The 26,376-nt window shown below is 33.4% G+C and overlaps 2 protein-coding genes and 1 long non-coding RNA gene across 3 annotated transcripts in view; 1 reads left to right on the top strand and 2 right to left on the bottom strand.

Moving 5' to 3' along the window:
* The window catches only part of LOC136273198 (mucin-22-like), a 167,149-nt gene that overhangs the window by 56,053 nt on the left and 84,720 nt on the right, over positions 1–26,376 (bottom strand). The gene's annotated exons all lie outside the window — the stretch shown is intronic.
* On the top strand, positions 5,255–8,045 carry LOC136273202 (uncharacterized). Its single transcript, XR_010711419.1, has 4 exons — positions 5,255–5,764; positions 5,999–6,803; positions 6,950–7,237; positions 7,923–8,045. It is a non-coding gene; the product is annotated as an uncharacterized lncRNA (long non-coding RNA).
* Positions 9,823–13,747, bottom strand: LOC136272591 (uncharacterized). The gene is made up of 3 exons (XM_066074339.1): positions 13,590–13,747; positions 10,817–10,975; positions 9,823–10,714 (listed from the first exon to the last, which is right to left on the bottom strand). Exons 1-3 carry the CDS (start codon positions 13,745–13,747, stop codon positions 9,823–9,825), a joined length of 1,209 nt encoding a protein of 402 aa, XP_065930411.1.

Raw genomic sequence — 26,376 nt, 5'->3', positions numbered from 1 at the left:
ATTATATACAAAAAACTAGAGCAGAGCTCGTGGCAAAGCCACGAGTAGGTCTTCCGTTGTTGCTGCGAGGTGAAAATTTATGTGATTTGGTGTCAAACGATTATAATGACTAATGACTAAAATTTCACTTCTGCTTTTGTTATAAAAACGTGCTGTGATTGAAAGCCTGTATAAAGACAGGAAGAAAATGTTTTAGGAAAACTATTTGTCGAACACAGTTTGTGTAATTGTTTTGAAAACTCTTTAAGGCCCTGTCACACAAAGTTGCGTTCCCAGTGCGTGTTCACGGCGTTGTAAAATTAATGGAATCGCCGTAGGATCGCAAGGAAAGTTCAGAAAGGTGTTCTTACAGAGCTCCCAATTACGTTTCCACAGAGTTCTACTTGGCGATTGACTGCCCTCTCGCTGGGTATCCGCCGAGCGCTCATGACGTGCTAGGAGTTTTTACCGCGCATCCACAGCGTACTCTGCGCGCTGACTGCGTGCACATGCGCTGTTGGAGACTTTACGGCGCTGTCATGGCGACCTTACTCCACTTCTACGGCGTGTTAATCGGAACGCAGAGTCACGGCGCGTACTTTGTGCATGTTCAAAGTACGCGCCGTCGCATGGCGTTCTAAAATGTTCTAGGCTAGGATATCCCACTGCGGCGAACGAAGATGCCGTTGAGTTGTTACGGCGCTGTAGAAGACTCTAGTTCGTTTACCACGGTGTTTTACATTATTCAATTACGCAGCGGGATCGCTGTGAGGACGCAGCTCCAGCGTGACAGGGGTTTAAACAATGAGAAGTTTAATGGAGTTAAATTTTTCAGGGTAGCATGGATTGTTATATATTACATGTACTCTTGATTCATGTATGGAAATGTAAGTAAAAACGTGCATAAAAAACACGTAACTTCTGTAAATAAATCTTTCTAATTTTTTGAAGACTATGTGCAAGTTTGAATTTGTTTCGTGCTGTCAAAATTTGGTAAATAGCCAAAATCGATGGCATCTATGAAAATTTATTCAGGGCTGATATTATTTGATAATACGAGTAGACTTGAACATTTAAAATAATAATCAGCTATCTAAGATCATCGGGAGAATTTATGCATAAGTGAGCGTCTAAATTTTACTCCTGATATACAGACACCGCTATGTAACGTAAAATTACGATGCAATAATATTCAAAATCCCTTTTTTTAAGTCAGTTTTTTCTCCTTTATCGGATCAACAGTTATTTTCTCGGAGAAAGTTTACGTATGTATTTTTTTTTAAAAAAAGGGAGAAACTTCAATAAAAATAAGCGGAAGATAATGGTGTTACGGTTTTTATTTTCAGTTAATCTAATTAAATGTGACAAAGGCGCATATTCGGTCGGATTTTTGGTAACATGTACATAAAGTAAATTTGATGCAAGTTCCATGTTTGTTTTTTGTAGGTTTTTTTTTTTTTTATTTTTTTTTTGCTTTTCTCTGCTTTATCATAAAGATATATAAAAAAAACTACGTACATGTCACAAGCAATATTTGCCTTCTCTATTTTATTATCTTGTATTTTAATAGATTGGGTAATCATTGACTTGTTGACCTAAAATTAGTATTCCACTGGCTGTAGCTAACCTTGTAAGTAAATTAAGTTGCATGACATCCTCATACCACACAACTTCAATAAAACTTTTTTTTAAAAATCAATTTTCATATAATTAGCAATAAAGAAAATCCCAAAGAACACATGTCCATCTCACTGAAGTGTAACTTTGAGAAGCACATATATTTTTTGGAGGCAGATATGTCGCTATATTATATTCTGTAAGTCAAGTAAACTAATATGTCCTAACTTGCAATACTTTGATGATTTCTATGGCGACCACCTGCATAGCATAATGTAGTCGTATTTCATAACATCTTATCCCAAGAAAACATTACATTTGACTTAAAACTTTTAATTATAATATATATTATTCTGTTCATAACTATATATAATAGAAGTTTAGCGTGTTCGACATGTTAATTTATTATATCCACGTTCTCAGATTACGATCCCGCGCCTTTAATGTGAAAATGAAAGTCTCGTTGTTTGAAAATTGACCACTTTGAAGAAAGCACCCTTCGAACTGTTGATTAATTACATAACAATTAATGATCTGCAGCCATAAATAAGCTGGGGCTGTATATGTTCTGAGCTGTTTGCACTGTTCAAAGTGACACAAGATTTTCGGTAGCACGTGGCGATTGAATTTACGCAATTTTTAAGAAAGTGTGAAATTTACAAAGACTGACCGAATAAAAAAACAGGTGGGAAAGAGAAACACGCTCAGGAGAAAATGTTACACATAACAAGTCACTATTAAATGATTTTCGACACATCTGAAATTTACAAAGACTGACCGAATAAAAAGACGGGTGGGAAAGAGAAACACGCTCAGGAGAAAATGTTACACATAACAAGTCACTATTAAATGATTTTCGACAGATCTGGAATTTAAAAAAAAGAGAGCACTTGGCACCGGGGCGGTGGGAGGGCAACACAGAAATAAGTTCGTTTTCACAATGAAACTAACGACCATGTAGAAACAATACAGAAGTTATTAATATGTGACCGATAGAATCTAAAATCTAAACAAAACTTGTTTCAAAACTCATGTGAATATTCTTTAAAATAATCACCGAATGCTTTAATTCAGGGCATTCTCTTATCGTGTCAGCACCTACCGCAAACATGGCACTTTGATCATAATTTGATTTGATTTTTTAAATTACCTTGTACGCTGTCGTATAAATCAATGCTAAATCAACTGTACGAGTAAAATAAATTTATCGGTTCATCTGAAACCAATATAATAGTTTAAAACATAATAAAAATAGTTGCGTTCGTACAAAATACCAAACATGCACGCGTGCTAAGGTACATGTAGAGGTCACTTGCGCGGGATCTCCTCGGCCATGTGCGAGGGATGATCATTATTTAAAGGTTTTAATATTTGTGTTGTTGTTTTTTTGTTGTTGATTGAAAACATTATTTGTACAGTTTTTAAAACATTTAAGACTTACAAACCAGCCATTCAAATATGTCTCACGAGTATTTCCGATTTGGAGTAATATCGCTTTTATTAATTTTCAGAACGACTTTTTAATTTACTCTCCAATGTTTAATTTAACTAAATACAAAATGAACAAACTTTTATAACATAAGATTAAAACAGTGTACAGTGTATTAACGGCTATATAAACTCAAACACGTTCATATTCATGTAAGTGTGCGGGTGCGAATCTTGTGTATTAGATAACCGTTTACCGCTAGGTAGTGCAGCCGTGGATGATTTCCTCGGCCGTGGGCGAAGGATAGATTTCATAAAGGTTTAACGCACACACACGCACAGCTCAGAACCTAGGAAGATTTGAAAAGTTTGCAATTTAATGACTAAATTCTATCAAATAGAAATTCTTTTTTTATTAAAACCCACAATTGATATATATGTCTGATATTGCATTAGATATAGAATGGCATTGCTTTTATTAATTAACTGAACGATTTCTTAATTGACACCCTATCGTTTAATCCAATTGAAGAATAAACCTTTATGTGTAATCAAAACTGAAATAGTTCTTCAGTTCGCAGCTAGATTAACTCATATCTGAGAGACGCAATTCTCGTGTATTAGATAACCGCTGACCGCTAGGTAGTCCAGCCGCGACCATGGTGACCGATTTTCTCGGCCGTGGGCGAGGGATAGCTTACGTAATAATACACATCTCTGATTCAAGGTGGATTTTAAATGCATGCAGTATGATAACTAAAACGTAATGCATAGATTTTTTTTTCAATAAGTACTTTGTGTTTTACTAGAAAAGAAAAAGAATGTTTTGTTTTTCGATTCTCGTCTTTAAGGATTGTGCACTATAAGAACTAAACAACAATGACTTTAACTTCTATATAAAAAAAAAAGCATGTGTTTTAATTTTTTTCTCATGAATTAAAGCCTCCTGTATAAACCATCATACTCTCTGTGGTAACTTTTTGCCAGTTTTACGCGCAAAGACTTTCGTTAACTTGCCAAATGAAAGCAGGTACATGTTAACATGTAAAGCTTTTTACACTCATACTACACAAATCACTTACAAAATAACATTGTGACGACCTTTATGAGACCCCAACAAACAACTTTTCCAGCGACAGCAATACCGAAATCCTAACCGTTTTTGAGTTATTAGGCAAAATCTTTTGAGGGCTACTGGTCCTTAATTTAATGGGCCAGCCCTTTTTCATTGGTGTCAAATGAAAGCCCTTAACATTATGCACAATTTTTGTTCTATATGTATTTAGGAAATATTTCAAACTAAAACGTTACGAAGCTAAAACATGAGAAAAAGTTCGCTATTTTTAAAACAAAGATTTCGATTGATTCATTCGAGTGGAATAATTGGAAGAAATTAAAATCCAAAAATCAGAGGACAATATTCAAAGTGTCAATAAAAAAAATTTTTAACTAAAAATTATTTGCTACTGACCATTTCGGAGCCTTTGTCTGGAAACTAACGCCCCTAAAATTTTAGAAAAAGGGGAATAACTCAAAACCGGAAGTTGCGATTTCAATTTTTTTTGTGCTCTAGAAACCTAATTCAATTTACAATATACCGTGAAAATTTGAATAAAAACAGATGACAAACAAAAAAGTTATTGAGGATTTAAAAACGTCTAGAAGAAGAAAAATTATAATGAAGAAGAACCATCAGAATCAGTACAAGGTCTTCCGTTGGAAACGGAAGACCTTAATGAGGTCACAAAGTATTAGCCAGAAACGGTACTTGGTGAGAACTGGTCGCACACCAGTACACAGATACAATATTTTATTTCATAGATTTTAAATTATATACTGGCGAGAAAATTAGATTTTAAAAAATGTACTAGCGAAAAGCGGTACTTGGTGAGAACTGGTCGCACACCAGTACACATATTCAATGTTTTATTTCATAGACTTTAAATTATAGCATAAAAAGCAGGAGATTTGATATCTATGACTATCAAACAAATTCAAATTGGTGAACTTTTTATCATTGTTATCTTGAGAAAATCAGATTATTAAAATTGACAAATAAATTAACTGTATTCAACATGTTCAATATCATGTTTTATATACCTGGTACATACATAATAGAATATCAAAAATAAGCAATTATAAAATGTGCAATGATCATTGTGGCATCATATTATGACCTCTTGATCCTTGGCAAAGTTCACTTAGATATGAACATATACCGGCATATGTACAGTACGTCTTGTAAAGATCAACAATTCATTTATTTATGTTTTGATAGATCACAGTCAAGTACCAACATGGTGAACGCTCCAAGTATGTTAACACTGAACCTGAAAAATCGGCCTTGAAAGCTATGATGAACAGCAAGAAACCTGAAGCAATTATGAAACATTACAGGAAAAATGATAAATACAAGGATGCTATTGTGAATGTTGTGAAAAAAGAAATTCAGAAAGAAATTAATGTTCTTGTTAGTAGAAATGGAAATGTCTTCCAAAATCAAAGTTCAGAAAACCTTCTTAAATTTGATTGGACAGCTGTCTCTCATGAATTTCAAGCCAAAGCTCCTTACTTGCATAATATTCTATGTGGTGCGGCTAACCTGGATTTGAGAACCAAGAAAAAGTTGCCTGGTGTGATAACCTCTGCAGCTATATTACTTTACACAAGATCCCAAGGACTTAATCAGCTGCAGTATATCTTAGGACTTATTGCAGACAAATGTGGAATGACCAAAGAGGTGATAGATTTTTAATGTTTGATATTATATTCATGAATGTAAAAATGGGACTGAAACTCAATACTTAAAATACAAGTCATTTGAATTATTACAAATTGAGTTAAACTTCCAAACACTATACATTATTTTGCTGAAACAGATACAAAACAAAATAGTACATGCACAGTACTGTAATTAAAAAGTTAAAATTTTAAGTTCAAACTCATGGATTGATTAAATTGTTTTTCTTTTCAGGGTTTGAAAATACTTCATGATCTTGGTGTAGTTGTGTCGCCTACAAGCATAATGAAAAAGAAAAAACAACTTGTAAAACAGCAAGAAAAACAGATTATGGAAACAGTTTCAACATATGTAAATCACAAACAAGAGTTCACAAGGAATGCTTCAGGACTGTCTCCTACTGCAGGGCTTGAAAGTGATACAGAAGTAACTTCGCTTGCTGCTTGTGGAGACAGTGAGACACAAGGCTTACCGTGCCATGCTGCTGTTGTTGAAAGTGAAGCAGGCAAAACACAGTACCATACTGGTAGAACTGAAAGTAGTGCAGAAAACAATTTGCTTTTTTCTGCTGCATGCGAAATTGATGATTAATCTGATACAGGAGAACATTCAGTTCAGAACATTATTTCAAAACCAAAGCCAATAGAAATTCTTGGGGATCATTTGGACGTCACGATCAGTCCAGCAAAGATGACCATGGAGAAACAGCGCAAGAGCTTACACTGGTTCCTAGTCATGGCCAAGCAAAAACGAATTAAAGCAGAGGACTTGAATTTACCGTCCGATATGTTGAGAGAAAGAAATGATGTTTTACGTGTACCAACAAATAGTTGGATACCATCAATGGTACAGACTGACAGCCTTTGTAAAAACATTGTTTTCCATGTATCTCACATCCTGCTGAAGTATATTGAATTTTTGAAACCTGCAAGTGCAAGCTTTCCAACTTATATTTCACATCCATACATGGAGAAGACAAAGGAGAAGTCTATTTTTCTCAATTGTGACCTAATTGAAGCCAGTGAGAATTCTTCTCAAGGTATAATTAAATGAGAAAAAATTAAATGTAATGGAATTTTTTCTATGTGCATATACATGTTTTAATATGACAGTGAGAGAACATTTCTTAAAATTAGATCTCCACACTCTCTAAGGAAATATTTTTCATTATCTTTTATTATTTAGGCATGATTACTATACTTTAAAGAATCCATCACTTAGCAGTTCCACATGTAGACAATGAAACGCCAGAAAGAATTGTGTTCGGTGGAGACGTTCTGACGAATGAGAGAGCTTTTTCTGCGCAGGAGGCCATGCAGAATGTCCCATCTGAATTTGAGAGCCTTAGTGGATTAATTCACAGGCCAGAGGGATTGCACAGGGAAATGAACTTTCTTTTGGTATACTGAGCGTGGATGTTTCAAAAGTTGACAGTTCAAAAAGTTTGAAGTTTATTTTTCACCTTGTTCATATGTAAGTTTTTCTTTTGTTTTCATTTGTGTTTGTGTTTTACTGACTGATTATTACTGTTGTGTGTTGATCTAGACTGGAAATTGTGTCTATACCTCCCCCTCCCTCTAGGAAAATTCTTACAAATTAAGAAATTAAGTTCACATAGTAATGTTGATGAAAAATAGGTTTTAATGGTTTCTCCGTCCTTATAGACAACACCCCCCCAGAAAAATGGAATTATTTTTAGAGAAATCACTGGTCCATTGAGGACAGTTTTTATGTGTAAAAATAAGAAAATTTATTGATAAATTGTTATAACATAAACCAAGCCTTTATAACACATTTATTAATTCAAATTGATATCAAATGTTATTTTTTAAAAAATGCAGTTTGTTTTAAAGACATTGCCATATTAGATATTGCTTTACTTTTCAAATGCATGATAATTTTACTTGGTTTAACATCATCTCTCAATGTTATGGTATTGCTTTTGTGATAATATGCAGAGAGACTTCAATGAATTTATTAATTGGTGGAGGGGTTGATTTTTAACCTACCGGGTATTTAACAGATGCCCAATGAAATTGAGAGGGTTACTTTTTTGCTGTTTTTTTATGTTTACAATAAATTTTAATGTTTGTAATTCTAGATGAAGAGGAATAAGGTAAACTTTACAATAATTTGCCATTAACTTTTATTTCTACAGAGCATTTACCAACTCTTCTACAAAGAAAAAAGCTCATCAGATGTTGGGACATTATACCAACTTCGCAATCTCATAAACAGAAGAGATGTTTCAGGACCTGATGAAGTAATCAATAAATTCAGATACTGTAATTGTTGCAAACTATTGCAAACAATTAATATATGTAAAAAAAACACAACCCCATTTTTGCATTAATACTTTTTACATTGCCAGATATCCACAGATGATCATATCTTTTACTCATCACCCATGGTCGATGAGGAAGGTGTGATCACCTGTGGGTATCCAACGACAAAGACAAAGACAAAGCTCTATACCCTGTGTATAAATGTACATCATGTTATATGCATATCAGTTTTAACGTTTTCAAAAATTTTAGGCCACATCACCAGTTCATTGATGACGTCATGGATGGGTACATTGTAGGAGCTTTCCTGGATACCATGGACATGGATGACATCAGTTCAACACCTGCAGATGCACCTGTATTTTCAATGATGAATGACCAAGAAAAAGCTGACTGGGTTCTCCATGCGGCAAATAAAGTGGTCAAATCTTTAGGTTTTTGTGATTTTGGAACAATACACCATTAGCGAGAAAACGTACAGGCTTTGGATCAGAATGATTCCCAGATGGAAGCTATGAAAAATGAAGACTTGTACGAGTGTCCTCTTTGTGCGAAAACATACTACAAATCTGGTTGGTTCAAGAAACATTTAGAAAAAAAAACATTGCTGGAAGTTTTGTAGTGTTGAAAATATGGATGCAGATTCAAATCCTGTTCATTGCTTTCTTTTAATGTCTTTATTGTTAAGAGATACATGCAATGCTTATCAAATGGGTGATGGTGAAAGAATTGTACGCAATGCTTATATGGAATGGCTGTATGCTTCTGCAGTAAAACACTCAAAATATAAAATTTGGCTTTGGCGAATGATTACATACATAATTGCCATACTCGATACCAAAGAAAGCTTTGAGTATAAATGGAACATGACCGTTAACTTGAAAGGTGGAATTAAAAACAATATTCCAAATGATAATTGTGTAGAGATACAGGTACACAATATTAAATCTCAGTTAAACACACAAGGTGCAAACAAATCCTTTCAATCTGCAAGGCTAATTTGTATGACAACACAAGTAGTAGATGGAATAAAATATCAGTTAATGAAAAGTACTAAAGCTGTAAAATCAAGGAGTACGAGACCAACAGTTGACAAAACAGGTGATATTGTTACAATTGTGAAAGTATTGCGACAAAAAGGACAGGTGAAAGATTTAAAATGGGAAAGTTTTTCAAATTTTAAGGAGCCATTGTATTATATTAATAGTGAAGACTTGCACAACTGGATTAAAGCTCAAAAGAATGTTGCAAGTTTTCTTTTGTAATTACAATATATAGATACATCTATGAGCATAATAAATTATGCTTTACCTCATATTATAGCCTTTTAGGTCTCATTTTTAATGTATTGACCAAGTATTTACACTTTTCATATGCATTTTAGAGTGTCGGTAACCAAATAGTATGACTGCTTCCTTAATATATCCTAATAAATTAACCCTTGTTTTGACATGCATACTTTGGATCTACCTCAGATTGTGTATATTATATGATTAAAATTTGTACAACCTATGGATGTTTTTTCTCATTTTACTGCAATATCAATAACAGGACATATAGTGAAGAAATGCTGTCTACTGCAACAAAATTTTCCAAAGTGAAGATTCTTATTTTTTATTTTTGTTCTAAATATTTTCAATTTACTTGAAGTTGAATAATGTTTATTTTTCTTCAATTTTGCTGCGGTAGAAAAATAAGCATTCTTAACTTTATGACACCATACCTTTAAATGAAATAGAAAACAAAACCAGGAATATAATGAAATGATTTGTTTTAATCTGAATCGTCGTCAAACATGTCGTCAGCACTATTATCAGAATCTGAAGAACACACAGGCAATTCGTATTTATAAAATGAATGTTTAAAATTTGAACAGTCAGTACTATTACAATCACATTGGACATCACAAATATCACAGCACATGTGCCTTAATCTTTTGGGGTCAGATTTTGATTTGTATGCTGAAAGTATGATGTCCCTACGGCAAGTTTCTTTATTTTGAGTATAGGTTTTCATGTCTTCATCCAATTTTCTACACTGTTTACCATTAAAAAGTAACAAGGCCATGGCCACTCCTCCATCACGACCTGCTCTACCGAACTGTTGGACAAATCCATCCATATCTTTGGGAGGTCCATAATTTATAACATATTTAACCGATCTGAAATTCACTCCTATCCCTGCTGCACTTGTTGCAACTAAAACTCTGATGTTACCACTCTCTACACTCATGTCTTCTTTAATCTTTTCTTTAACTGTGTCTGGTGATTGTGAATGAAACATGTCAACATGCTTAATGATATGCCCAAGTTTCTTCCTTAAGGCAGAAAATAATTCACTGCATGTTTTAATTGAAGGACAGAACATCAAAAATCTTTCACACAGTTCTTTGTCCTTTTTTAACAAGTGAATAAGAAAGTAGAAAATGTTTCCATGTGAAACTGTGCTCTTAAATTTATGAACAAACAGCTTGATATTTTCTCTATCAGGATTTTGAATAATTTCATGACAATCTATCATGCAAAACTTCTTCTGCATTTCCATTCGAGCTGATCTGTTAGCTGTTGCAGTTATCAACAGGACAGGACACTGTATTAGGGATCTGATTTCGCCTAGCTTGCTGTACCAGATACGGAAAGGCTCCATCTCGATTTCACTTTCACCCCTAAAAATGTACACATTGAAATCTTGTGCAATAAATAGTAAAACATCATGTAAAGGATATTTATTACGTGTGTTATATACCGTTGGAATAAAATTTTCTTACCAATGCAATACCGTATGGGCCTCATCGACGACGAACAGTTTGAAATGTTTGCTAGCAACGAGCATGTCCCTCCACTTATTTACAGACAAAATGGATTCCGGTGAAGCAAACAGGAATTGAAAATTACCATTGATAATGTCAATGTTTTCGCTACTATCTCTGCCAATATACGTTGAGGTAAAATCACAAGATTTCAAGTATTCACATTGTTCTTTCATAATCGAAAGCGAAACTATCAAAACACTGCATTCGCATCCGTTCAATTCCGTCCACATCAGCTGGAAACCTTGATAGCAAATACTTTTGCCACCGCCTGTTTTAACGGAAAGAAATGAATCCCTGCCTTTCAACAGCTGTGTAATTGTTCCCTCCTGGAAAGGTTTTAACGCATCTAAACTGAACCTTTTACACACATTTTGAAACTTGCCCGCCATGTTCACGATAGCCAAACACTGATACGTTATAAGAATTCTGATTGGTTGAAATGCCATCGATGTTTTGCGATGGAATCATATGATGACCAATCAAATGATCCATGAATATCAATTAACTTACAACGATATTTCGGCTGGTTTGCCCACGGGTGATAAGTAAAAGACGCGATCACCTGTGGGTATCCGACGATGCATTTTCTGTTGATTACTTGCTTGTTTGTGACAACACTGAATGATGTGCTGCATAATAACCCCGTGGAGTCGTTTGTGTAATAAAATAGTTTCTCATCTAAGCATTCTATTAGGACTGAATGATGAGAGCAATTAATGCCTGAGGCTCAAGAGGGCATCATATACCTACTAAATGTGGTTTTGTTGTGTGATTTGATATTTATCCCAAACCATTGTTTCAGTGTTGTCACAAATCCTGTAAAAAACCGATGCGGCATGAGGACAGCGGTTAATATAGGGATATTGTATTATTGTCCCATGATCACTATGTTATTAAAATCTTTAAAGTGTAATGCCTCGCTGAAATCGGTAAAAAAAAACCAATGCTAAAGGATACCTTCTTAAGCCACAGGCTCATTTAACGAATGTCAACTTTTTACATCCCTAAAGGTATTTGGGTGAGGGACCACTATCATCACTAAAACATTGGATTTTTTTCATTATATACTAGAAATAATATAAAATGATGTACTTACTGTTTAAATGAAAATGTCTGGGACTACATTTAGATACGCAAGAAAATATACAATCTATTCTCCTAAAATTTTAATCATTAGATGTGGACTGTTAAATATACAAATTCAAACGTATAGATTTTAACGAATACGCACGGCGATTTTTAAGTACTTCTTAATTTGGAATATCTAACACTAAATAAAAAAGAACATTTTGGAGGACCCTAAACTGGAAATACTTTATCAGTCTTATATATATATATAACTTTGGAACTGTTCATTTTCTATTTTGATGATTTATACTGTGTGATATCACCTTTCACTCATTTTGGATTATATATATATATATATATATATATATATATATATATATATATATATATATATATATATATATATATATATATATATATATATATATATATATATATATATATATATATTTCCAATCTCCAATGAAAGAACTTATGCAGCAACACATGACAACTAAACCTTTAATTTAAATTGGTAAGTTCACCTTATCGGGTGGATAAAATATTTGGAAACTATCTCAATATTCTTAAATGCGTTTGAATACATTGCATAATTTGCAGAGAATTATAGCTTATGTAACAAAATACATCTTTCTTTGAAAACGTTTAGTTCTAAGTAACGAGTTAACAATTTAGTAAATACAATTTATTTTCAAAAGAAGTGATTTTAGTTCTAAGTCATCAATGATCACATATAAAGAGCATGTACACGCTAGAAAGATTAAGAGTAAAATGGCACGTTACATTAATAGTGAGATCTTCGTTAAATCGAAAATCTGATTTCTTTGAAATCGAGACATATGTTACCAAAAATAATATACATATATGAGGTAAAGAAGGTTAAAACCTCGTTACAACATTACAAAAATGATATAAAGAAAAAATATCAAATCTAACATATATCAAAAGATATGCAAGCAAATAAAATCATTGGATGAAAAGCTTTAAAATTGTGTAAGAATTAGAAAATAATACTAAAAAGCACAAGAGGCGATGTGTGTTAGTTGGTTTACATTGCACATCTCACAACATTCTTACAATATCAAGTAGATAAAGTACATCACAAAATTATAATGATGTACGCTGATATCAATGATTAAATTATAAAATTCTTAAGCTATCAGAGAACATATATATATATACATGGGTAGTTAAATAAAACAATTCTTTGACAACATAGAACAGGAAGCCGTATTTATACAATGAATAATTCTAACAATTTTACAAGATTGTTACATCACACCATTTGAAAGTTTGCAATGATTCTAACTATCATTTAGAAGAAGGTTAGTGTTTGAAGATGCAGATTTCTAGATTTAAACAACCAACAAAGATAAAAAACACCAATGTGAAATTTATCATAGCAAAGTCTTGTCACTAAAGTAAAGCACTTGTTCTGTATAAACTAATACAAATGTAATGGCGGTAAACATTTTTGATACATAATCTATTTCCAAAATTTGCTTGTTTCAAAATTTTATTCATTCATTATATATATGTGTGTGTGTGTGTGTGTGTGTGTGTGTGTGTGTGTGTGTGTGTGTGTGTGTGTGTGTGTGTGAAATGTTTATCTCAATATATGGTGGATATCACTCATGTGATAAATTTAAATTTGGTTTACAGCCTGGTGTCAGCATTTTCGCCTGCGACCCTGTTGCTGTGTCCATTGTTATAACTCATTGACTCGCTAGCTCCTTCCTGTGCTCCAGTCGGCAGCTCTAGAGCCTCGTTATCATATCCCTCCGTGTCCATAACATCCTTATTATAAGAGAATACCATCATGTATTTTATCAATCACTTTTAGGGAATTTTAAGTGTTCTTCATATCCACGGATTTTGAGATCACAAGAATTGAGTTTTCCCCTTATATATATCAATAATGTATCGCTAACACCGACATCTTTACAATTAATTTACTCTATCAATAGTAAACGGATAAGGGGGAATAATAATCATAAAATGTTAAATTTTAAAAACTCTTTTAGAGTTGTAAAAAATTCACCCCACTCTAAATTCCTACAAATTATTGGTAAATGATAAGTACCATTTTTTAATTAGGACCATTACAATTTTTCCTTTTGTCAATGAGGGTCCACAAAGCAAAAACACACGGCGAAAAATTTCCTTATACTGAGTATATGCAGAATCCGAATTTTGCATCATTCATTACGTTTCATTAATTTACAAAACTTTTTACTGATAGAAATAAAATTAAATATCCTCTCGTTAATACTAATACATTGTCTTTTAATTTCAATATGATTTATTGATAAGATATGAAAACATTTTTTGATGAAATAGCAAAAATGTGCTTTAATACCAAATTACTTTAACAAAATGAACATACATTAAAAGTTAACTTAAAGGTAGAACAGAATGAAATCAAATAATTCCATTGTAAATGACTAAGACTTATACAAAACTGGAGGCATTGTGGCCCACATTATTTCATATAAAATGTAGTAAAACAAAATTTACCTGTGGTAAATTAATCTAAACGATTCAAAATAATATAAAAATGACTGTTGACTAAACAAGCTTAACACATAAGTGACAGTTCATTTGTTTTCAGGGGTAATGAAGGTGATGATATAATAGTGATGATACCATGCCGGACCCGGTCGATTGCACGAGATAGAACTTCTCTTAGGTAAATGATGTTTAGCTACTCTTCTTATATCCATGCAATTTTTAACACATGACCACTCCAAAAAGCATAAAGGTAATCAGAACCACAGAGCTGTATATGCGTGGTTTTTTTTTTTACCTCCTGTCTGTTTTTGGTAAAAAAAAAAATCGGTGTTTTATTATTTGAAGAGAATAAGAATAATGGCTTGGACAGGATTATGACTTTGGTACTGCATTTTAACCTTAGAGGAGATTCAAAAACATTTTCTGAGACATGGGAGGGAGATCAAATACGTTCTAAAGTGACATGTGATAAGTAAGTAAAATAAAGCATAACAAGAGGCCCAGGGGCCACATCGCTGACCTGAGCAACAATTGCCTTAATTCTGATCAAATTAGCATTACAGAATCAAAATATCTTGACAACTAAGTACAGTAGATCTTGCTAAAAAACTTGAATATCTGCCAATTTTTATCCACCTCTTTTTTTGGTAAATACCAAGCCCCTTTTGTTGTTGTACCTGTAAGAAGATTGTTATCTATTCCTATGTACCCCCCCCCCCCCCCCCATTTCGTGGCCCCACTTTTCTCTAGGGAATCATGGTTTCATCAAACTTAAATCTGTATAACCTGTACTTTCACACTAAGTACTGAGTTTTGGACCGAAAACTTTCCCAGAATATGTTTAAAGATTTTCTCTATAAATTACTATGTAAAAATTCAAACCGCCATCACGGCCCCGCCCTACCACTAGGGACTGTGATTTTGCAAACTTGAATTTACACTACCCGAGGATGCCTCTACACAAGTTTAAGCTTTTCTGGCCAAATAGTCTTAAAAAAGAAGATTTTATAAGATTTTCTCTATGTAATTATGTAAAAATTCATCCCCCATTGCGGCCTCACCCTACCCCTGGACTATGATTTAAACAAACTTGAATCTATACGATCTGGAGATGCTTCCACTCAAATTCGGCTTTCCTGGCCTAATAGTTTTGAGAAGAAGATTTTTAAAGATTTTCTCTATATATAAAAATCCATTCCCCCATTGTGGCCCCACCATACCACCAGGGACTATGATTTGAACAAATTTGAATCTACACTATCTGAGGATGCTTCCATTTTAATTTGAGCTTTTCTGGCCTAATAGTTTTTGAGAAGAAGATTTTAAAAGATTTTCTCTATATATTCCTATGTAAAACTTGATCCCCCAATTATGACCCCACCCTACCCCCCGGGGACCATGATTTGAACAAATTTGAATCTACGCTACATAGGCAATTTCGCCGCATATGATTCTGATATGAAGTGCTCTTCATATAAGTATCATATCGAAATCACATAAGAATGATATCAAAATTGATTCATATAAGAATTATATAATCCCTATCATATGATTCTGATATGATTTGAATTATATGATAACTACTTCATATGAGAATTATATCATAATAAAATCATATCAAAATTATATAAGATTCATATCATAATTTTATGATTGTGAATTACATCAAAATATTCCCAAGGAAAATGTATAAAATCATTTTATCTACCTTCGAATTAATTGCGGTATGATGATTTTTGGTTTGATATGAAAATGTGTTTGAAATTATAAGCGAATTAAATATTTAATGAGTGGTTTTCTATTGCTTTCAAGTAAAGTTAGTAAACAGTGTATACATTTTAATTACTTCCTATATTTTTGTTTAATATATAAAATCACTATTGATAAAGGCACATAGTATAAAAATATATTTTTTACGAATTATATAATCAACTTAAGCCACGTGTGAACAATTCCGGAATGAATCCTGAATCGGCTTCGATTTTGTCGTTCACATGTATACGTCATATTTTTACGTCACGAACGCAGAAGAGATCAGACACTGCAGGATGATTTCAGATAATAGTATAGGTAAGAATTTACCAGTCGTATTTCTTTTTTATTTACGAGCAATTAAATTACTCAACTGACGGTAGATTGCGAATTGATCTGCGCATGCTGTAGAACTGTTGCTGTGTTTTCCAAGAAAATTCGAGTAGATCGTCGATCGGAATCATTCATCGTTTATATTTATAAAAACTACTACGTACAGTCCTTCTCTGGAGAGGGTCGGAGTGTTTATATAAACGTGTGAGGAAATTCAGTTACAAGATTTAATGCAACAATGAACAATTTTATATTTAAAATTTAGTCCTGCGTGTTAAAACTTAAATTATAGGCTTATCTCCCACAGAGACAGCTCTGTGCAGCTATAGCTAATTAATTTGATTTAGATAGAACAACACTTTTGTAAAACAATCACCAATGCAAAATATATATCAATTATTGGAAGATCAAGCGCATCCTGAGCACTAAAAACTTTCAATGTGAAAGTAGCCGAAATCTAGAGCAAAGGTTGATGTGAAGCAACGAGTTGGCCTTCCTCTCAGCTCTCGAAGATCTACAGGTAATGACTCCGCAGTACAGTTAAGGCGGTCAATAAAAATATGGGCAAATTTTTGTGATGAAAACACGTATACTTTATTTAAACTGGCATGTCCTTTTTAAAATCAATAACAGTCACTCAAATGCAATATATTTCTAAAATATATATATAACAGTACAATATTTTATGTTCATAGTAGTCACGTGATATGGCAGTCGCATGGTACAAGCAGATGTATTTGTGGTTTTGAGGTCATTTAAAAAATTCAATATTGCAAGGGCATAATCATGTCAAAATTCACAACTGAATTATGAAATAACTTGATGTTATATCGTAGATTTTGAAAAACGGTGCGAACTTTTTAAGATAAGAATATTTGTTAGTAGAAACCGTAATTTATAATGCATATGTTGAATAATTTTGAAGGTCACAGGGTTAATTTCATTAAAAAATAATTAATCAGTAAGATTTTACAAGGATCGTAGAAGTTTTTAAGTTACATAGCATATTTCAAATTCACATGTAAAAGTTTGTCGGGATCAGGTAAGTGTATGCCCTTGCAATTAAGTGATTTATTTAGGTACTCAGATTTTAGATATACGATATTTTATACAAAACCGATGTGGCTTCTTTATACGATGCATACTTTTAACAAAATGAAAATAAGACTATATAGGTAGCATTCTACTAATAATAATTTTAAACAAAATATTCATTTATACTTTTCCGTTAATGTATGACATTTATTTTTCTTCGCTATAAAACTGCACGATAGCCTTCAATGATTTAACTTAATGCGTCATTTTGAAGCATATGACGTCATATTTTGTAGTACAGCGAGAACGACATCTCGCTTATTTTTCAGTGTGTACGATATAACGGACATCAAAATTGTAAGTAATAGCATTTTTTGTTTTTAATTAAAAGATTCGTATAAGTTAATTTTACTAATAAATAGATTAATAAGTACTTTCGAGGTTTGTAATATACTGTGATGTCATAATGCACATTTCCCGTACTTTTTGTCTGAACGGAGTTTATTGACAGCCTTAACTGTGCTGCGTCACTGATTATCTCATGTGGCATATCAAGCATTAAAATTATGAATAACTATTCATTGACATTATTTATGTTATTTATCTTATTTAAAAATTTAATATACGTTACAAAAAGATAAGTTAATTTTACAAATGTGTATAATGTAAATTTGTTTATTGTTTATTTTTCTTCTTTAACAAGTTAACTCAAGACAAGTACTAGTTTTTGTTGGAAATGACCAGTCAGTCATACAAAGGAGTGTTATTTTATTACAATTTAATTAAAACAGGTTATGCTCACATCTTCAAAAAAACAGCATGACTTTTATTTCTACCAAACCTTCATTAATATTGTAGTATAAAAATCAGTATTTTTAGGTCACCTCAGGTGACCTATTGCAATTGGTCTTCGTCCGTCGTCGTGCGGCGTGCGTTAAAAATTTTACATATTTAACTTCTTATTGAAAACTATCAGGCCAATCGTTACCATTTTTGGTGTGAAGCATCTCTATGGTTAGAAGAATCTAAATTGTGACATTCATGGCCTTACCACCCCTGGGGTGCCACGGGCGGGGCCAAATATGCAAAAAAGCTAAATTTTCAAAAATCTTCTCCTCTACTCCCAAGCATGTGAGGAAAAAACTGGTTGCATGGTTATGATTTCCATGAAGCCCTCTACCAAAATTGTGAAATTCATGGCCCCTGGCTCGTGGGTTCTGGGTTTAGGGTGGGGCCAATATAGCAATATAGTAAAAATGTATTAAATCTTAGAAAATCTTTTTCTCTACTACTATATATATTTGTTAAAAACTAAATACATGGTAATGATGTCCATGAAGCTCTCTACCTTAGTTGTGATATTCATGACCCCTCGGTCAGGGGTTCAGGCTCTATGGTGTGGCCAATATGGCCATATAGTTAACATATATCTGAGAATGCTTCCATTTTAATTTGAGCTTTTCTGGCCTGATAGTTTTTAAGAAGAAGATTTTTGAAGATTTTCTCTATATATTCCTATGTAAAACTTGACCCCCCTCTTGTGGCCCCTCCCTATCCCTCACTACCCCTGGGGACCATGATTTGAACAAACTTGAATATACACTACCTGAGGATGCCTCCACACAAGTTTAAGCTTTTCAGACTGAATAGTTTTTGAGAAGAAGATTTTTGAAAATACCAACAAATTTTCAATAATTCTCAATTATCTCCCCTTTAAAGAGAGCTAGGTCCTTCATTTGAACAAACTTGAATTCCCTTCACCTAGTGGTGCTTTTTGCCAAATTTGGTTGAAATCTGCCCAGCGGTTCTTGAGAAGAAGATGAAAATGTGAAAAGTTTACAACGACGACGACAACGACGACAACTACGAAAACGACGACAACGACAGACAACGGACAAATTGTGATCAGAAAAGCTCACTTGAGCCTTTGGCTCAGGTGAGCTAAAAAGGACTCATTTGAAGAATATATTAAGGTTGGTAAACGTAGGAATGAATATTTATAATGCACATGTATAGAACGTATACACCATTCCGAATACAATTCATATCAATATTCATTGGATTTCATAAGATTCAATAACACTGGCGTCGGAAGCAAATTGAAAGTGGTGGAGGGGGGGGGGGGGGCTAGACTGATCCTTAGAAATATTGAGGAAAAAAACCTAATTCCCAAAATCATGAAAATCCTATCCGGGGAGGGGGAGGGGAGAGTATACTATACCTATTACCTACCAATTTTTCTTTTCTTAAAAAATAACGAAATTCCTAATCGGGGGGGGGGGGGGGGGGGCTAGTATGCCTATGACTCCAAGTTCTCAATCTTTTAAACGTACATTACGGAACAATTATGTTTCCTGCGAAAAAATACCATGTACAATTTATGATTTGTATATTCTTGAATACAATATCGTTTGTGTAACTTCAAATCGATTCTTAAAAAATATTTCCCAAATATTATTATTAACTGACTTTCTGTGTCACGCCATTTTGAAATTTTATACGTTTAAAGTTTAAATAGCATAAATACATGGAACCAACTAAACTGAATGTCATCAAACACTAGTTCATCAAAATCAGTTATTGAACATTTATAACATTTACAATAGGTAGGAAACTAAGGTATGTCGACGATAAAATAAAAATTGAAACAAGAGGCCAATAGGCCTTTACAATTACCTGAGTACCACAGCCCATACACAAACTTGTCCAAGATTCTCAGATGATTATACATTCAATTAAGTTTTATCTTGGAATAAAAAAATTTTAATATTGTTTTATGATGACCACCTCCCTGCCTGAAATCTTTCAAAATCTGTAATGTCAGCGAAAAAATTAAGGATCATTACAAAGTGCATGCCTTATTAACTTAACTATGCATATTGACAAGGTGCAAGACTCTAGTAAAAAATAATTTTCCGATATTTATTAACTTCCAAGAAAGGTTTTATGTGTATATTTTTTAAGATAGACTAAAACAAGATGGCTTGTAAACATTGTTTTCTTTAGAACAACCCCCAACCCCCCGGCATTTATATCAAACTCAAATTACATGTACTCAGCTTATCAGTGATTCTGGTTAGTTAATTGTTACTTTGCTATTAACAAGTATATTTGTTTGTTTAAAAAGTTGAAAACCATTTTTGTTTTAAGTGTTAAAAAATACTTAAATAAATCCTATAATCATACAACATTTTAATTCATGATTCTTTACGAATGAACAAGCAAAGGAAGATTACTCCATTATGAAGTAATGAAGAAGCAAGGGAAGATAACTCCATTTACTGTTACAACTCCACCCCCCCCCCAACTCTATTCAAACGCTTTCACAGCATCTTAGATTTGACACACATCTTAAGTCTTTCTTTTTTTAAATACGTGAATTTATTCATTTCTTTCTTTAAAATTCCTGAACAGAATGAAATAATAAGACAAATATATACCCCTCTCCCCAGCCATAACCCTTGCTTAACGTGTAGATGACATGGACTATTATCAACCATAACAGCATAATATTTTTATAGATATGCAGGCAGTTTTTATTTTGTGTGTGTAAATGTTTTTAAACATTATATACAGTAACACTAAATGACTATTTTGGCCACACCTTGTATTAGAAACCCCTACCTAGTCTTTACACTATATAGTGTTGGCCCCGCCCTAGATTCAAATCAATACATGAGTGACATGAATTTTAAACTGTTTATAGATGGCTTTATTTTCTTTCTTTATATGTAGTCAGTTTTTATTCAGTATCAGCAAAAGTAAAAAAGACGATTTTTAAAACATTAAATGCATTAACACTAAAAATACTATTTTGGCCCCGCCCTAGTGCCAGAACCGCTTCCTCGGGGACATAAAAGTCATGAAATACGTAGATGGCTTTTTTGTCTACAAAATTATAAATTCAGTTTACCTAACAGGTGTATGTTAGTAGAGAAGATTATATGCATTTACATTATACCTCGATTTTGACCCCGCCCTAGACTCTAATCTCATACTCCAGCGGATTTTAAAACATTATATTCATTAACACTATATATCCATATTGCCCACCTAACGACCTGAACACCTGAGCCAGGAGCCATGAATTTCAAAGTTTAGGTAGGGGAGATAGTGAACATCGAATCCATGAATAAGTTTTTTCCCACTTAAAGTAAAGAGGAGAATTTTCTAAGATTTCACACAGTTTAACTATATGGCTATACTGGACCCGCCCTTGGGTCTAACCTCTGTCCCTGGGGTCTTAAATTTCACAGTTTGGATAGAAGACTTTATGAAGATCATAGTTTAAGCAAATATGTATGGCATAAGAAATGAAGACTTTCTTAGATTTATTCTATTTTAATATGTGGCTATATTGGCCCAACTCTAGAGCCTGATCCCTTAATCCAGGGACCTTGAAATTCACCATCTTGTTAGAGGGCTTAATGGGCATCATAATTATGCATTTAGGTTTTTTTTCCTGACATGTGTGACAGTAGAGAAGAAGAGTTTTGAAAACTTGGCCTTTTGCATACTTAACCCTGTCTGTGGCGCCCCGGGGATAGTAGAGTTATGAATTTTACAATTTAGATTTCTCGTACCATAGAGATGGTTCACATCTAAAATGGTAATCATTGCCGTTATAGTTTTTAAAAAGAGCTTTAAAATGTACAATTGTTAATGAACGACGGATGACACACGACGACAAACTAAAACAGAAATATAGTTATAGTTTACTTGAATTTACTCAGGTAACCTTAAAACACAGTTAATTTCATTGAATCATGCTCATCCAACAGACTTAGTTTTTTATTTTAAATAACAACTCTATACTAATTTCTTATTTTGAATTAAGTCATTTTTAAAGCCAGAGTTCCCTCGTAATGATTGTATATAAAAAGACAAATTCACAACGTACAACAATCATTAAATGATATTCGTGGTACATATTGTATATTGGTGCAAGAACATTGATGACATTGGGTTAATCAAAATGTGCCATTAAATAAAATAGTACAAAAGACTTTTAAAAATGAAAGATGCATTACATAAGGTGTAACAAGCTCAATGTATTTCATATTCAAAACTGTTTAAGTTTCAATTTTTTACAATCATTATATAATATAAAATATATTAATTTTTATATCATTATAACTACATAACATTATAACATTATTGCTTATAATGAATTATGTTAACATGTCTGTTTATTCATTTACTTTGCAATATAGTTTTATTATTTGAAAGGGAGTAAAATTCCCTTAACATATGTTTAATTTGAAGGGTAAAATTCATTTTCACTTTATCTTTTGTTAATTTTATTTTCTTGACTTGAACTTTGTTTTTAAAATCTTTTAAAAGTAACTTTAAAAGATACATCAGTATGACAGGATATAAAATAATTTAAGGATATATGTTAGGGTGGTATGGGACACCTCCATGTTGTGACGTACTATTTATCGAAATAAGCAATAAAATCAAATGAAATTTTATTAATAGTTTCTTTCCAAAAATAGTTATCTAACAGTGTGTCGCAGGGGGTTGGAGGATTCACTACGGAACTGAAACTTATATGTTCGATTCCCCCTGGGGGTTTTTACGTTCCATAAAATAATTTAAACGTATTCTTTGGTTAAATATTGTAAAATTTGAAAATTTTAAACCGGTGAAGAATTTTAATGTTAATATACTTTAATCCACATTAAAATTGACAGATCTCCAGGATAAGTCAATGAAATACAAATGCCAACTTTAAATATTTTTCTTTGCATGCACGTGAATCATAAGGTTAAAGTTAAGTGGTTATCACAAACTTACCTGCCTCAATGTTTCAAGGTTTTGATTTGCGGATCCTCCTGAGCTAGGTCTACAAACATCGTAATTATTCAATCCAATTATCCTACATAAAATTCTGATAACATTCCTATTAAACCCCTTTTCACAATTGGCGCACGAACAGAAGCGACAAAATATTTATGCGATTTAAAAAACTAGATGGTTCTTAAACTGTTGCCAAAATAATCGCATTCGGAAATATACTCTTACGAAATACGCACGTTTCAGAGCGATCGTTGTGCGATGTAAACGCATTGTATCTCTCGATATATTTTGAGTCTATATGCGACTGTTGTACATTGAAAGCGAGTGTTGTAAGATAATTCGATGGGATTGCACGACGACCAAATGATCGAACCTTTGAACGTGCGTAAATGCGATAAGACGTTTGTCCGATCAAGCGTTTCCTTGTACGATTCAGGGGGGAGTATAAATTCCGCCCGTTTCCGACGTTCTTCAGTAGACAGAGGTCGCAGGAGATATTTTTTGTTGTTGAGAAATTATTAAGTAGATAGTATTCACAATGTGATCTCATCTTTCAGTGGATTTTTAAATTTGTTGAAATTAGTTTACATGCAGGGGACACATAGTCCTAACTGTTGATAATTTTTAAACACTGCAGAATAAAACAAGTACAGGTTGCATAAGCACTATATAGAATAATCCGGGACAATCTCAAAATTTCTGAAAGATTGCCATTTTTTTCACACTTTCACGGGTCCAGCCCCGCGCTCCAGTCCATAGCAACTGCTTTAAACTGCCATAGGATTTGTAGGTTAATGTCTACCCATGCAAATAATCATCAATTAATGAAGGGTCAATCACATTCTTTTTGAGTGGCATTTCGTGCTCTGAACCCACCCTCTTTTTCAAGCACATTGGCGAAAGTGAAAAGTTCCGCATTTTCATTCCGTATATAACGAAAAGTGCTACCGTTACTAAAGTGTCATATATCAACAAGCATTCTGAGAGTATTGCACAAGCAATACACGTCTCCTACCGGTTTGTATTATTCTATGAAAGCTTCGAAGCATGCATCTATTTCAAAACTATTATTAAAGAGATGTTATGCTTTATCAGAGATAAGAAAACAGAGGAAATTCAAACTACATAGTGATATAGAAATTAAATAAAAATTGGGTAAAATAGTACTTTTTTATATCCTGTAATTTCGCCAAGTCCATTAAGTATTTGCTGGTAGAAATTGGTGAAAACAATGCACTGTTGTGCAGAATATCATTTCTTACCGTCTTCTGTACCCCGAATTAACAGACCAACCAGATAACAAACCCGATTGTAATAATACAAAAAACCATGTCGAAATAATTTACAACACAATGCTTGACACTTTTTTACAGAACGAACTTATTTGTTCGTTAGAAACAATAAAAGGAATGGTACAAGTAATGCACGATATTATTACTGACTACATACTTTCCTCGTTTATTCAATACACACCGAACCCGATAATGAACCCGAACATTAAAAAATTGGAATATAAAAAATTTATTTTCTCGAAAATATGTCAACTAGACGGTACAAAATTGTAAACTTGATCTGTAGTTTGACATTCTCATATTCCTCAAACGCATAAAGAAAAAAAGTGTGGAAAACCACAATTTAACTTCTTTAATTAAGTGGGACAGACAGACGGACAGACAGACTGACAGACGGACAAACAGACAGACTGACGGACGCAGAGGAAAGCTATAGTCCCTTCCGGTGAAACCGGTAGGGGACTAATAAAATGGGCATGAGCTACTCTACCAACAAAATGAATGCAATAAGTATTCTAGCAATTTATACCCTTAAAATAACCAGTCAAATCTACGATCAGATTCTCCCTTTATTTCACAATTTTGACATGGTATTTCGTTCGTAACTATCTACTGCCACCATATACATGTATAGTTGAATGCAAGAGAAGATACCGCCCAAGATGATGACAAAAGCAATAGCAAAGATCAAGGTCAGTTGTGACCTAAAACAGATATGCTTATACAGTGTATGTTGTAAAAGGGAATAATTCGGCTCCGTTTTATTTCCGCTCATTTCGCTATTTTTTCTGTTAGCGTATTAAGACTTGGCGAATTTATAGGTCTCACTTTATCTGTCTTTTACCACATCATAGTTGGTGATAATTCAAAACAACGCAAAACCGTGAGTAGAAGCGAAAGTATCAAAGGGTGAAAAAACCCTGTATACAGCATATACTGTGGCAAAGCATGGGAATTAAAACCGATAATTGTTTTATAAGATAGTAAACCGTTGCAAGATTACATGATACATGTTGAGCAACAGTCAAATGGTCGCACAACAAACCCATAAACAGCTGCGATTTATATTGCGATCTTTAAAAAATTGCATCGCTCTTGCGAGTACAAACAACGTTGTAAAACGTTTTTACTAATGTTTATGCGCTGCATAACAAAAATTTGGATCGCATTTGGTGGCGTCTGAAAAAAATGTGCATGTCCACTATTTTGAGGAGACTTGACGCGACCATAAAAACGCATACAACGAATGCGAGAGCTCGGGCAACGTATGCGATAGCTCGTTCGAAGCCCAAAACATCCGATCGCAAAGTGTTGTTAAGTCCCTTTCACAATTGGCGCACGAGCACTTTACAACACTTTGCTATTGTAATTTTTTATATTCGCACGAGCTCTATCATACGTTGCACGAGCTCTCACATTCTTTTCAATGCGTTTATTGCTCGAATCAAGTCTCCTCAAAATATGGGACATGCACACTATTCAGACGCGACCGAATTCGATCCAGATCATTGCAGTGCAACGCACGAACATTAGTACGAATGTTTTACAACGTTTTGTGTACTCGCAAGAGTGATGCACGATTTGTAAAGGTCGTATAATGAATCGCTGTTGTTTATGCGCATATTGTGCGACCACGAGACTGTTGCTCAATATGTCTCATGTTATCTTGCAACGTTTTACTATCATTGCACGACGTATCAGTAATATGCCATGCTTTGCCAC

This window comes from Magallana gigas, chromosome 2, assembly GCF_963853765.1.
Source record: "Magallana gigas chromosome 2, xbMagGiga1.1, whole genome shotgun sequence".
In the NCBI taxonomy this organism is placed as follows: domain Eukaryota; kingdom Metazoa; phylum Mollusca; class Bivalvia; order Ostreida; family Ostreidae; genus Magallana; species Magallana gigas.
This window is presented reverse-complemented; position numbering and strand designations above follow the sequence as displayed.

What these genes read in the sequence shown, in the direction of transcription:
- LOC136272591 (XM_066074339.1), bottom strand. Translation starts at nt 13,747, where the DNA reads ATGGTATTCTCTTATAATAAGGATGTTATGGACACGGAGGGATATGAT. An exon ending in GAAAATGCTGACACCAGGCT is followed by an intron (nt 10,976 to 13,589) that starts GTAAACCAAATT and finishes GTATATTGGCAG; the next exon opens with AGATAGTAGCGAAAACATTG. An exon ending in GCCCATACGGTATTGCATTG is followed by an intron (nt 10,715 to 10,816) that starts GTAAGAAAATTT and finishes GTACATTTTTAG; the next exon opens with GGGTGAAAGTGAAATCGAGA.